Genomic DNA, 14688 nt, shown 5'->3' on the forward strand with positions numbered 1-14688 from the left:
AATTGAATCTCGTGATCGCATCAATCAATAGATTTATTGCGAGAATACTTGTACTTCGGAAAACAGATATTTTCACGTTTTAGACTGGTCGATTGGCTACCAAGATCGTGTGATATGATACTGTTAATATTAATATGATCATGAACATTTTGTATTAAATTTGAAGTTTATGCGATTTTTCTTTAAAAAAGTAGGGAACCGCGAAATGGATCACCCTTTTTAACTAAAATACATGCCTCTAAAAAACAAAAATGCGTTTTATGACTTGCAAGTGGCTATAATCTCATAATGCATAAATTTGTGTATGAGTATAATTAATCGGATAAATTGGATATGGTCGAAGAGTTATAACCTTTGTATGCTGCTATAAATTTCGTTTTTGATGATATAAAATTTGTGACAGTTGACATTATAACAGGCTCATTCCTTTACCGATATTATTTTAGGTTTTTTATGTGGCGCAACCAACAGCTGAAAATCTGAAAGCGGGAAATTAGAGTGTATCCAGTTTGGAAAATCGAACAGAATGGATGAGGACCACGACGACGACAACATAATATGAGATCAGATGGGGCTGTAAAGCCCCACCATAAAGCTTTCGTCTCCACTGCTCACGGCAGTCGTAGTAAAGACGCTAAACTATACATACGAAACCAATGTTAGCGAATGAATGTGAGGAAAATACAACGTTCGTATCAACCATTGTTATCGCTTCAAATAAACACTGTTGCTGCCGCCGTTCACACAACTGCCGCTTCTGCTGTTGCTGATGCTTTCGTGATCGTCGTCGTCGTAGCTGTCGTTGTCGTCGTCGTTGTTGCTGTCGCCGCAAATGTTGCCGTTATTGCTGATTATCGAATAGTCTATGTTACACTGCGGCTCGGACCGGATAGTATTAGCAAAGCGATTCGTAAGAGGCATACTCAACACTACAACAGCAACTACTTAATAATATTAATAACAGCAACAAAAAGAAAAACAAAAACGTACACAATTAAATACAATGCACGACGCCATTGTTATGAGCCGTTAGACGATCAAAACAATCGCAATGCTATTATAAAATGCGACAAGAAAAACATTCTAGAAAAATATAAATGTGTAGTTTGTAAAATTAACAAAAATACAATTAACTCTACGAAAGCTTTAACACGAAATAACGAAAACACCGATTTTAAGGATACTCGTCTAAGTGAAATGGCCAGCAACGTACATAATATGAAAATGACTTTGAATATTTCGCCATCGGTGGAACGCCACGACGCCGATGTCGATCACGGCGTGTCCGTGTCAGGCAATTACAATCACAATGTCACAACTAAGTCCAATACTAAAAGTAGTGCATTCCTAACATTGCCATTTCTAACGGTTTTCTGGCTATCAATTTGTGGTTTCGCCACTTCATTATTCAATATTCAAGCGTTCGCCGCGAAAATGTTGCGCCTACAAGAATCGCTAGTACTGTGTGGCATTATGGGCAACAAAAACCAACATCATGGGAAACCAAGTGTCGGCACACCATTAGTGCCATCTCTGCTGACACAGTTGCCTGCGCGTAAGCCGTTGTCGCCACGACTACCCCGAGCAGCCGCGGCCGCAGCATCCTCAACACTAGTTGGCAGTGACTTGTGCGCCAGTTCATTTACGTCAATGATTTCTGCACCGCAAACACGTATCCCTTTCACCATTTCGTATGTGTTCTATGCCATGTTCATCCTTTTCCTGTTGCCCACGGTGCACAGCGATGATGGTGACAATTTTTTCTTAGTCAACACTTTCAGCATGAGCCCGGAAACTACCACCCCACAATTTGGTGAGTAAGACTGCACTTTTTCTTATGTACTACTTATGATAATCTTGTAAGCGAGCATATAGTGTCTTGTAATTAATGGAACAACGCAAAGAAGACAATGTTTTATCATAAAAGATCATCTGCTTTGAGCCTTGAAGATAACTTCTTTATTTTCACAAGCTCTTATGTGTTGAAAGGTGTTTGTAAATACGAGCTATAGCTTTTGAGAGCTTTTGCAATAGCTTTTGCGCTTTTTAAGAGATAAAATATAATGAGTGTATCCTAGATCAGCCTTTCAGATAGCATTTTTATTATAAGGAAGGAAAAACTGCTGAGTTATGATTATCATTAAGACTAGTGCAGCAGTCTTTGAAAAATATACCAAAAGCTGTGATCGGAAAAAGGAAGAGAAGGGACATGGTTGGTTGTTGTAGATCTTTTCAATAAGTACAATATTGCCATATAACTTTTTCCATAGGACTCGCAGCTTTGCCGCATTGCATTAAGATAACCGTTTATAACTATTAAAAATTTAACCACCTTCACTTCATTTTCGACTTCAGATTGGCTTTGAATTATTTTTCCCTTAAAGTTCGTTATTTTTTTCATTCATTTCCGATGGCTTTCTTCCTACTATGTCTTTTTCGTTACCAAAATCCATCTGTCCTGGTTTTAGCTTTCTAATATCCATACAATAGTTCAGAAAGAGAGGAAAAAGGTGAGAACTTTGCAGTTAGCTTTACGAAAATCATTGTTCTCATTGCCTACATTTGGATCTTGAGATCTTGATCCAGTCACATATTACGGTATGAGGAAAAATCTTTTCGTTACATCTTTGCTCTGGATATTTGTACGAGCTTCTCTTCCTATAAGTATTTGAGTTATAGGGAGGTTAGTTTTTTGAGGGCAAGAGATTTCGTACTGTCTCCCCAGGGTCGTTTACCAGCATAAAGGTGGGCGAACTCCTTTCATTCAAGGATGGTGTACAGTCTGGGGATAAAGTCTAACTCTTAATGATCTCATTTCTATCTATAAGGTATTAAGAAAAGCTATTAATAATCTTTACTTTTTTCGATTGTCGATATCACAGACAATCGAAAGCGACATAGACAATATGTATACTGATATCGATACTTTGATGTTTCTAAAATAAAACACAATCGACCTTCTCTCAAAATCCGTACATAATCTTGTATAAGGCAATAAAACTGGTCTAACATGTTCAATTGGATGTCGAACATTACCATGGTGAAGTCATTGTCCAGTCTGTGAACTTCTAAGCACGAAAGCTTTGAAAGTTAGGTCTGACAACTAGCAAAGCCGAGAAGTGACGTTTTTGACGTATTTATCAGATTATCGACATATTATTTGTTTATAAGAAAATTATGTCATTTATTATTCAACGACTTTTTATGCCTGCCATAACTATCGATATGGTGCACATATTTTATTGATCCCGAAATAGCTGTCATCTTTGGGTGTCAAACAAATTAACCTCAACACTGTCGCCACTTTGTAAGGCATTCAGCGATAAGAGCAATATGACGGAAATTTCATAGAGTGATGCAAAATTAGCAAGCTTAGTTCGAAAAAATTTGTATTAATTACAAAAACAAAGCAGGCATGCTGTGAACGATTTTACATATGTATATACACTATTGTGATAAGCAAATGAATAATATTAACAGGAAAATATTTTTGGTTTTCCTGAAACATGAGATTAGCCTATAATATTATAATACAGTAAGAAAAGTGGCGAGGATTATGGTGCCGGGTATGGGTGTTAGGCACTTTGTGACGGCACTTCAAATCATGGTGGTGGCCTAACGACTCGTAAGCTGAAGGTGTGGGTTCGAACTCAACGTGTTGTTCCCAGCAGGATAGTGTATAGAAAATTGCTGAGTATTAAAGGCACGCAAACTCTCTAATTATTAGGGAGGAGTTGTTAATTCAATTGGAGTGTGGGTGTAACCCACAAACTATATAAATGTTTGAATTACATAGTTGAAATAGATACTTCAATTATATTTCATATTGACATATGATGCTTACATGTATAGCAGGTAGATACTTTATCTCTTTCCATTAATTTACTAACACAAATCAGTAATAAATAAGCTCTTGGAACAAATTGAAATAATTTGCATTAATGCGCGTTTAGGGAATGCATTAAGGTTTATTAGAAAATTATTATTTTTAAATTATTACAAAATTGAAATGGACTTGCATATAACGGTGATTTTTTAGGTTAGGATTTTCATGCTATATAGTATTTGACAGAGTAAAAAAAATTGAATTGTCAAAGAGAAAGATGCTTTGACATTTCATCATGAATAGACTTACTAACGAGCAACGCTTGCAAATCATTGAATTTTATTACCAAAATCAGTGTTCGGTTCGAAATGTTTTTATCGACAAATTTTGTTCAGCGATGAGGCTCATTTCTGGTTGAATGGCTACGTAAATAAGCAAAATTGCCGCATTTGTGGTGAAGAGCAACCAGAAGCCGTTCAAGAACTGCCCATGCATCCCGAAAAATGCACTGTTTGGTGTGGTTTGTACGCTGGTGGAATCATTGGACCGTATTTTTTCAAAGATGCTGTTGGACGCAACGTTACGGTGAATGGCGATCGCTATCGTTCGATGCTAACAAACTTTTTGTTGCCAAAAATGGAAGAACTGAACTTGGTTGACATGTGGTTTCAACAAGATGGCGCTACATGCCACACAGCTCGCGATTCTATGGCCATTTTGAGGGAAAACTTCGGACAACAATTCATCTCAAGAAATGGACCCGTAAGTTGGCCACCAAGATCATGCGATTTAACGCCTTTAGACTATTTTTGTGGGGCTACGTCAAGTCTAAAGTCTACAGAAATAAGCCAGCAACTATTCCAGCTTTGGAAGACAACATTTCCGAAGAAATTCGGGCTATTCCGGCCGAAATGCTCGAAAAAGTTGCCCAAAATTGGACTTTCCGAATGGACCACCTAAGACGCAGCCGCGGTCAACATTTAAATGAAATTATCTTCAAAAAGTAAATGTCATGAACCAATCTAACGTTTCAAATAAAGAACCGATGAGATTTTGCAAATTTTATGCGTTTTTTTTTTTTAAAAAAGTTATCAAGCTCTTAAAAAATCACCCTTTATAAGATTTTTAAACACTATAAGAGGTTTTTCAGAGTCAAATAAATATAAAGAACTTTGAATTGCAACCAGTAATAGGACAGTGAGTTAAATTAAAAATTATTTAAATCGAAATTTATTTCAGCGTGCTTGATGTCTAGCTTCTCATCCACATTACCACACTTTCTTTTATACAGGGGCGCTTTCGATTAGCTCACCGTCGAACGCTTGCCTTGGCGTTGATCAGCGCCTGGTATTTTTAGTACCAATTTGCGGTGTGGAATGAAAACACTAACTACCTTGGTAGGGTTCAAGCCCCATCTAAAATCTCTCGGTCGCAATGTAACTCTATATTCAACTGACAAAGTGTCAGTTCTTCCCACATTCGGATTTTAACCACAACCACCAGCGAACCCTAACACCCAGTTAAATGTCTTCGTCGCCTAAACAATTCACCCGCAAAAGACCCTAACTTATTCAGCATATGATGTGGAGAGGGAAGCTTCTAGGGTCAGATGTAGCTAGTAAGACCGTTGGAATTAGGTTTGTTGAGAATAACCCAGACTTTAAATCCTATCTGAGTCCGGGTTTTTTGCTTAACGTGCATAGGCCTCTAAACCAGATTTTGCATCAGAGACACCTATCTGATAGCTCGGGGTGTTTTTGTGGTGCGCAGGTCGAGGACTGGGTAATGTTATTGCAGAATGCCCGATGTACTCGGACATTAGATATCTGGGTGGTATGGGGACTAGCACGCTGTATGAGTTAGTTTGGCAGTAGTACTATATCGAAGCATCGCAACTTGATCCCCTTACAATGACGGTATCGCTGGTGACACGGCTTGAAAGATCTTTGTGCCCGCCGGCGGTACAGCCTCATCTCCTACTCACTTTTGGACTCATGTTCCAGTCCGTTCCTTTTCTTATCGACTTCCATTTGAATTTCGGGATTCGGTGGTTTCTACCACTTCAAGTTTTTGGGGAACATTCCCACACATATATATATGTACATACACATTGGACACATTTGCAAAAAATTTAATTCATAAGTGGATATAACCCATTAAGATGCTAAAGAGTCACTACAAAATCCTGAGTTTTAATACTACAAAAGTTTAAAGTCCTTTCAAAAGATAATGTAAACACCATACGGCAAAATAACGCAAATTCCGAAGTCAACAAAAAACTTTTCATTACTCATAAAAAAATATGTGTGTGCTTGTGTAATGAATTCTCCTACTGTTGAAGATTTCTAAAGCTCTTTGCCAGTTTAAAAGATTTTCTTTGACCTTCTGGCATTTTTTTTTTTGATAAAGGCGAATTTCTAAAGAAAAGCAAACCAAAAGCAGAGTAAAAGACAGCTTAAGGATATCAAATACAAAAGGATAAACAATGGCATTTATTTATTATTAAAATTAAGTCGACTCTAAAAAGCTGAAACTATCTCTAAAGCCGATTTCACTTTGTGAACAAAAGAAGATAAAAACGAAAACAAGAAAAAAAAAAACACAAACACAAAGGCAAGTAGTGGATGAAAGTAGAGCAACAATTTCCAGGTCACCACAGATTTGTATCTTTGATGCCACTTGAGCTCATACCAAGCCATATGCTTAAATGCATACACGCATCTGCCACATAACTGAATTTTAATGCACATTTGTAATTCAGCTGCATACATACACACGTACAGGAATGCGGCGGTGTGACTGCATAATCAAATATGCAAAAGCAATGTAGCGTAAGACAATAAAATTAAGCTAAACCACTTGAAAACACACATACTCGTACACAGACGCAGGCACGAGTACAAGCGAGTATGCACGCGTGTGCGTGTGTGTGTGTTGTAAAAGCACCTTAAGTAGATGTTTGCATACTAAACGTACGGGTTACTCACCCACACAAGAACACACACAAATGCGGTTGTGTGCATACTTCTGGTATTTGCTTTTGAATATGACACTATTGTTGCTGGTGTTGGCATTTTCGGAATCGCTGATGCTGTGCCTTTTTATAAAATTGACGCCATTGTTTTCCCCAGCGGCCAGCATGCAGCCCACAAAATGTCATCATCATTCTTTTTCCATACACATACAAGCGCAAATAAAGGACAATAAAACACAAACACCAACAAATACATTATATGTGTTTATATATAGCATATATGTACATACACAAATATTTATATACAAATGCACATTTGCGCATGCAGTCCCTTGGGGCGAATTATGGCTGAAATAAAAAGTTCACAATATCACCATATGCACATAAAAATAAAACACATATGATGCATTATGCATTCACTTTAGGGTGCGGTCGCACATACTTTTATATAATTTTTTATATATTTTATGTGAAGCATTCGTTTTGGTTACTCATACACCATGGTGTACCACAGTTGCTTTGTTGACTGGCAGAGCCGCCTTAATGTTTATTTACATTGTTATGCATATGTATGTGTATTTAAAAAAAATCATTTATGCGCTAAATATAGTATGAAGCTAATACACACACACTTATATACATATAAATACTATACATACAAATACATTTACATTTGCATTGAGCGGTGAAGTGCTTGCTAAAAATAGCAATACTTCGAGCTTTATTTATCTACTGTTGCACTTTTATTCTAATAAGTTGCACTTTTTTCATAGACTATGCCAGCCGAGGACAAAAGAAGTTCGGCGATAAGTGTGAAAACACATTGGAATGCGGCTTTCCAGGTTCCATTTGTGATGCTAAGAAGAAGTCATGTCAATGCACTGAGGACTTACCAGTTACCAATCATATTGATAAATGTGGAAAAGGTGGGTTGTAGTTGTATTTTGTGTTTAAGGATTTCAAATTTATTTAAAGTTAATGATTTTTTCCCAAATAACTGCTATATAAATATTCTTCATAGTAATAAGACTAGTTCTTTGGTACAAATAGTGTTATTAAATGGACCGTTATGTCAAATGTTGCGAAAAAATTTTTAGTCCAAAAGCATAATAATCCAAAGCAATAGAACATAAAATTCCAACTCTATTGAGAAGATAAAGTTGCCTTTAACTTATCCGACGAGTGTAAGATAAAGGCGATTCTTTTTCAAGGCTGAACATACATACGTTACACATAATTTGGCGTTAAGAGAGCTTTTCATACAAATATTGGGCCTAAAACTATACTCGTTTGCCAAAAGAGGGCGTAAATTTGTTATTATTACAACATTCCGAACAGCGTCGGCAAGTTACTGGCCTTGTGCGTCCTTTTTTAGTATAGTCAGTCATTTGAAGAGTAAATTTTCACTAAAATATGTCGAACTTTGTCCTTGAAGAAATGAAAGAACATTAATATCAAGAATATGTCAACCAAAAGCCACCGTATTTTGGTGAAAGTTTATGGTAAACTTGTTCTAGCTGAACAGATAGTCCAAAAGCGGTTTGCACGTGGTCGGTAAAAAAGTTTGAAGATGAGGAACTGGAAACATTAATCGACGGAGATTGTTGTTAAACACCAGAAGAGCTCAGAGAATTCTTCGGAGTCAGTCAAGCAGCCATTACAAAACGTTTATAGGCAGCGAGATACATTGAAAAGATAGGAAATTAAGTGTGATATGAATTAAAGCCAAGAGACCTTGAAAGACGATTTTGCTTATTACAAATGTTGCTTGAATGCTACAAAACAGAGACGTTTTTCCTTGGTTATGTGACTGCTGATGAAATATGGATCTATTACAAGAACCCTAAATGCATTAACTCATATGTGAAACCCTGCAAATCATGAACTTCTAAAACCGGATGAAACTAATAATGGAGAACGTTTCCAACAATAACTGATAAAATTTAATCGAGAAATTGCCGAAAAAATCACAAAATTTGCGACTAGAAACCAGGCAATAATTTTTCATCAAGACAACGTTCGAACTCATGTTGTAAGATCGTTCGAACTTATGTTTAGAAATCAGAGGATTGGAAGTTTCATTTCGCCCAACTTATAACCAAAACCTTGCCAGATCTGACTATCATGTGTTCCGGTCTATGCAGAATGCCCTCACTGGTTCTTTTGGGATGGAATCCCCAAATTGTCAGAAAGAAGGGATATTGTATTATAGTTTCAGATGGTTAATACTTTTAACAATGTTATTGTATATGTTTCGCTGAAATAACTGCTCTAAATTCGAATAAAGTTACAGAACCAAAACTTTTTTTAACTAAAAAATATTTTTTTTTTGGGGTAACGTAGATGCAACTCAGTTTTCCAACTTCCGAAAAGTAAAAAATATTAAATTAAACTTACAGATTCTTACACTTCTTAGTGAGGGGTTTCATCTGGAGTTAACAAAACAAATATACAAATCAACAATTGCCAGATTCCTACTGAAATTTCCAGTACGAAGTTAATATTTGAAAATAGATAGAGCCAAAAAACGTCATGAGTATTTTCAAAAATGGAGCAGCCTTATTCCAGAAATCCATAAAGGAAAATATCTCGTTATAAACTATTGATTCTTTAGGTCCTTCTTCTTAGGGTTAAACAAGAGAGGAATAATACAAACAATGTCAGTTTTGAGAGTCTAACGAGGGTCACTATTTCCGCCAATTATTACTTTAGCCAGAGTGGAAAATTCAGAGAGAAAATATGCTTCAAAGGAAACAACGACTATTAAACCTTTCTTTCAGAACCATATTATCGAACTCATTCCCATATATAAACTTTTACTATATAGAGTAAAATATCTATACATTTCAGAGGCTGCTGTGAATGAGTCTTGTTTCTTTAACGAACAATGTGAGGTGAAACACTATCAAACCGAATGCCGTGATGGACGATGCGCTTGCCGTTATGAAATGATGCCCTTTTGGGGCAAAGATGGAACAGTCGAATGCAAGGGTAACTACTCAAAATGAAGAAATTATCAGCATTTCACACTAATATGATAAAAACATAAGATAAGCTTTAAAAAAATAACTGATATTTTCGTCTTTTATCTAAATATTTTTTTTTTTTAATTAATGTTTTAATTTGCCTTACAATTTCCTTTACAATAACGAAACGTATTTAAAAAAAAAATAAATAAAATAAATAAATTTCTCTCTTCAAAATAGGACGTGGCGACAAGCGTGGACCAGAGACCTATATCGATCCGGCAATGATTGGCGTACTGGTAGGAATGGCATTGATGTTTATTATAATTTGTGTCGTCCTTCGATTATTTAGCCAGTGAGTAACATTTCTGATACTTTCTATACAAAAGTACATATTTATACAATTTTGTATAAACGTCCACTTTCTAAATGACCTTTTTTTGGCATTTGTTACTAATATATAATTTTATTTGTTTTGCTTATTGCAATAATAATCACCAGCACTGAGAGCGATTATGTCATTTTCCGTTTGGGAAAAATTCTAACTACGTGTTATAAGTTTTGTTAAATGTACACAATGCAAGTAAATCAATAAGAAAATCACTCAGGGACCGGAAATAAGAGTTATTTTACAATTTTTAATAAAAAAAAATCATACATAAAGGAACATCGTAGAAAAGTTTTGATTACACCATCATGATTTTTAGATGAACTATATGCGAAATATTGTATGATTTTTTTAATTTTGATTTTTATATATTTAGATCAAATATAAAAGTTATTTTTGATTTCTATTTTTTTAGATCAAAAATAAAAGTTATTTTTGATTTTTATTTTTTTAGATCAAAAATAAAAGTTATTTTTGATTTTTATTTTTTTAGATCAAAAAATAAGAATTATTTTTGATTTTTATATTTTTAAATCAATAATAAAAATCAATTCAAAATTTGTGACATAATATGTTTCTTAATCTCTGTTAAGCTTTAAAGTAAAAATAAGGTGTACGGTTATAATAACAACAAAAAATAAATACATAAAAATTTTGAATTGATTTTTATTATTGATTTAAAAATATAAAAATCAAAAATAATTCTTATTTTTTGATCTAAAAAAATAAAAATCAAAAATAACTTTTATTTTTGATCTAAAAAAATAAAAATCATATAATTTTATTTGTTTTGCTTATTGCAATAATAATCACCAGCACTGAGAGCGATTATGTCATTTTCCGTTTGGGAAAAATTCTAACTACGTGTTATAAGTTTTGTTAAATGTACACAATGCAAGTAAATCAATAAGAAAATCACTAAAACATAAAACAAAAGAAAAGAAACATCTAATGAAATACAGTAAAGTACTCACGAGAGAGTGGAGAGACATTTTTAAAATGTACAGCTGAGTGACCCAATTCAAGTAGCATACATTTTTATGCCATTTGGTATAAAGAAGGGTTTTGAAATTTACGCTCGCATCAGATTGCCAGTGATTATTAATTAGATTCCTTAAAATCCCACTTCAATCTATGTGTGATTAATTTCTTCCCTTCTTGGAAAGTTGAATGTTCTTTCCCAAGCTTTGACTCTCTCAAAACTCAAGTTTCTCAAAATCTTGTATCGTATTACGGTTTTAAGTGGCTATACTCTTTACTGTGGTGGTTATACTACTATGAGCAAAAAATACTAAGACAATGTTTATAATTTTAATATAATTTATCTAAGAAGAAGAAGAAGATTTATTCTTCAAAATTTATATCGTTCGACTTAAAGAAATCCCTTTTGGCTCCAACTTGGCTTGGTGCCAGCGTTTTTTCCATTTCTCGAAACAGTTGTTAAAGTCAATTTGCCGCGATATTCGGCCAACTAATTTCTTTCTTTGGGTCCACTTGATCCCATAACCGACCCCCTCCAGAACCTATGTTTATTGTTTCTATGAAAGTTTGAAATTTTAAGTGCTTAAATAAAATAAAAATCTTTCTATGAATCCCTCTCGGCTGAAGTGAATAAGACAAACATGTTAATATTAACTATAAATCAATATTGTTTTATGCTTTTAGTGGATTAAATGTTATTATTGTTCATTCACGGTAATTTCTAACCTAAGTATACGTGTAATAGATAAAAAATAAAAATTTTAGAAGAAAGTATCGTGGGCGTAGCTAAAAAACTAAAAATGTTTTATTTGCTTATTAAATTTTTTTTAAATTTAAAATTATTGTTTTTCAGTGAATAGTCTTAAGTAAATATTATTTGTGTTGCAAAATTTGATTTTTTGTTTTTAATTCAAATTTAAAATTTTCCAGTTAAGACAGTAAAAAAAATATAAAATTCAATGTTGCTATAAAAAATAATTTTTTTTCAAATTAATCGCTTTTTAGTTCGATTCCATCTATAACAAAAATTTCGAATTCAAACTATTTTCTGTATCTTAATTTCCAAGCGCTACAAAGCTAATTTTTAGCTACGCCCTTGCGATTACATTTTGATGTTTTTGAATTAACTGCGCCGTGTTGCCTAGAATTTGTTGCAATAATTAACACAAATCATACACACACACACATACACATACATATATAAATTGTATAATGCCAAGATTTTAAGTTCATCACACATAATTACACACATACATACATACCATACGTACATAAATGCAAACGCTTTAAAATTTAATACTAATAATTAATTACAATTCGTAATTGTTGTGTAATTATTTTTCAAAAACCTAAACCAAAAAAACAAAATTTAAAAAATCACCATTAAAATATCATTTGCTTGAATTGCGTTGATCGAGCTCGTTTTGTTTCTATTTCTTTTTGTTCTATTTTTATCATGACCCACCGTACCGATGTCCATCGTTACCATCACCAAAAAAAAACTTAAAAAATATAATAATAATAATAAAAACAAATAATGTTTGTTGTTGTTATTGTTGTTGTTTAATAACACAAAATATACGCCAATAATAAACATTTACTCAGGGCACGTTGGCGTGAGAACCGGACAATTTTCAACACACCGAATCCACGTCTCATGAACGTATCGCTTTTGCGTGATAGCAAACTCTTGCACGGCCAGGAGCGACGCGGCTCGCGTATGTCGGTGCGAGCGCCGTCGCGCCAGCCGAGCATGGCTTCGCTACGTCCGCATTCGCCGAATCCGTCGTTAGGTAAGACAGGTTTGTATCCAAAATACATACATTTCAACTGAAAGTTAAATGCCAAAAGCAACAAAACAAAGCTCAAAAAAATTAAAATAATTTTCCTAAATTAATTAAAATATCCAATTAAAAGTCTCTCCTTAAAGAATTTTATATAACAAATTAAAGCTACGTACATATCTATATGTATACGTTGTATGTATGTGCCTCCTTGCAGTAAGGTTGCCAGAGAAAACACATCTCGTGTGCTCACAAGTCCTTGCAATATACGATTCTACCCAGAAATTTAACTGAAACTGAAATGAAAATGTTAAATATTTGCCAAATAATTTCAGTTGAACAAGTAGTTGGAATGGCTTTTTAAGTAAAATATTCCCAAATAATTTGTAATTGTATCTTACAAGGCTTTGTGAATCAGCTACTTCAAATATTTCATATCTGCGTTGCGTTGTAACTAATTTTCAATTTATTTAAATCATCGCTGGTTTTGCTAAATTTAATTCATGTTTTGCTGTAAGCCGATTTTGCTTAAATTTATTTATACTCCATAATTAAATGATATTTGTATTTATATGTAAAATAATGGATTCTTATGTACTACATCGAAGTTGGACATGGCTTAGGAAGGGCGTACTATTTTTTAACTAATACGTCGCATATCAAATGATGCGTGTTGGATATTGTTTGCTTTCAGAATTCAGTATTCGTTATTATTTTATATTTTCACTTGAAAGTTAAGCGAATTATATTTAAATTCGTGTCAAACCGAACTTCAACCGTACAGACAAAAAACAGCCAACAGCTTTACGAACTTTAAGACAAATATTTAATATTGGTTTAAAATTGTACGCCTTTTGAGCTAATATTCCATTAGAGATATTCTTAGCAATCCCTTTGATACCGAAACGTTGATTTTTAAACACTGTAAACTCTTCTAATCGTCATTCACAGCGGAACATGAGGCAAGATACATATCTATGACTTCACCATCTTCATTAAATGCTTTGTGTCCCTCAAATACGTATCTTCGCGTTAGAGTAGACTCTCCAGAGAATTCTTTGGCATTCAGTTTTTGATTATGAACTCTTTTAAGGTTTGGGTCTTGAAACTGAACAAAGTACATTATTTGGATCACCAGTTATATCCATTTTAGTCCTTTTGGAAAAAGAGTTGATACTTATCTGCCATACTATATTATTATACAAATTATTACTTTTTACGGATAAGAAAAATAAACTCATGTGATTCGTAACCCTAGACATAAATTGGTACTCATCAAACTAATTTTATTCTCATAATTTTTCGATAGGCGCAAACTCTGCCATAAAACATATGTATATGTCAGTTTCTGAAAAGCCAGATTAAAATTAATATTTCGAAAACTATTTCGGGTTCTAAAGTTACGTACAGCCTATGTATGCCTGTGTCCACCTTTGATTTATATTCAATTATTTATGTATAATTCTATAATATTTCATATTTATATAATAACTGCCATATATGTATATAAAATGGCAGTCCAGGTTTCTATTGTACCGATAAAACCGCAAAACAAGTTTTGAAACGCTATACAGTCTGAAATAAAGTGGATCGAAGGAAAAATGCTATCAAAATCAGAAAATTTTCCAGCAATTTCACTTTGAGCATTTTTTGCTTTTCGCTCTACTATGTTTCTAGCATAAGTCTATGTAAATGTTATAAGCATTTATCCGTTTTAATGATTTTGTTTAGTTGAGGTTTTTGTCTAGACGCTGTTGTTTTTGAAAAGC

The 14688-nt window shown here is 33.9% G+C and overlaps 1 protein-coding gene across 7 annotated transcripts in view; it reads left to right on the forward strand.

Moving 5' to 3' along the window:
- The window catches only part of LOC105227568 (uncharacterized), a 35825-nt gene that overhangs the window by 12854 nt on the left and 8283 nt on the right, over nt 1-14688 (forward strand). For 5 of the 7 annotated variants that reach the window (XM_049449629.1, XM_049449631.1, XM_049449628.1 and 2 more), the window contains exons 2-6: nt 447-1813; nt 7574-7726; nt 9651-9791; nt 10007-10121; nt 12741-12937. In XM_049449629.1, the coding sequence (XP_049305586.1) occupies nt 667-1813; nt 7574-7726; nt 9651-9791; nt 10007-10121; nt 12741-12937 (1753 nt within the window). In that variant the 5' untranslated portion in view covers nt 447-666. The remainder of the gene's footprint in view (nt 1-446; nt 1814-7573; nt 7727-9650; nt 9792-10006; nt 10122-12740; nt 12938-14688) is intronic. The other 2 variants (XM_049449632.1, XM_049449630.1) reach the window with 1 other exon arrangement.

The sequence above is a fragment of the Bactrocera dorsalis genome, chromosome 2, assembly GCF_023373825.1.
Source record: "Bactrocera dorsalis isolate Fly_Bdor chromosome 2, ASM2337382v1, whole genome shotgun sequence".
Taxonomy (NCBI): Eukaryota; Metazoa; Arthropoda; class Insecta; order Diptera; family Tephritidae; genus Bactrocera; species Bactrocera dorsalis.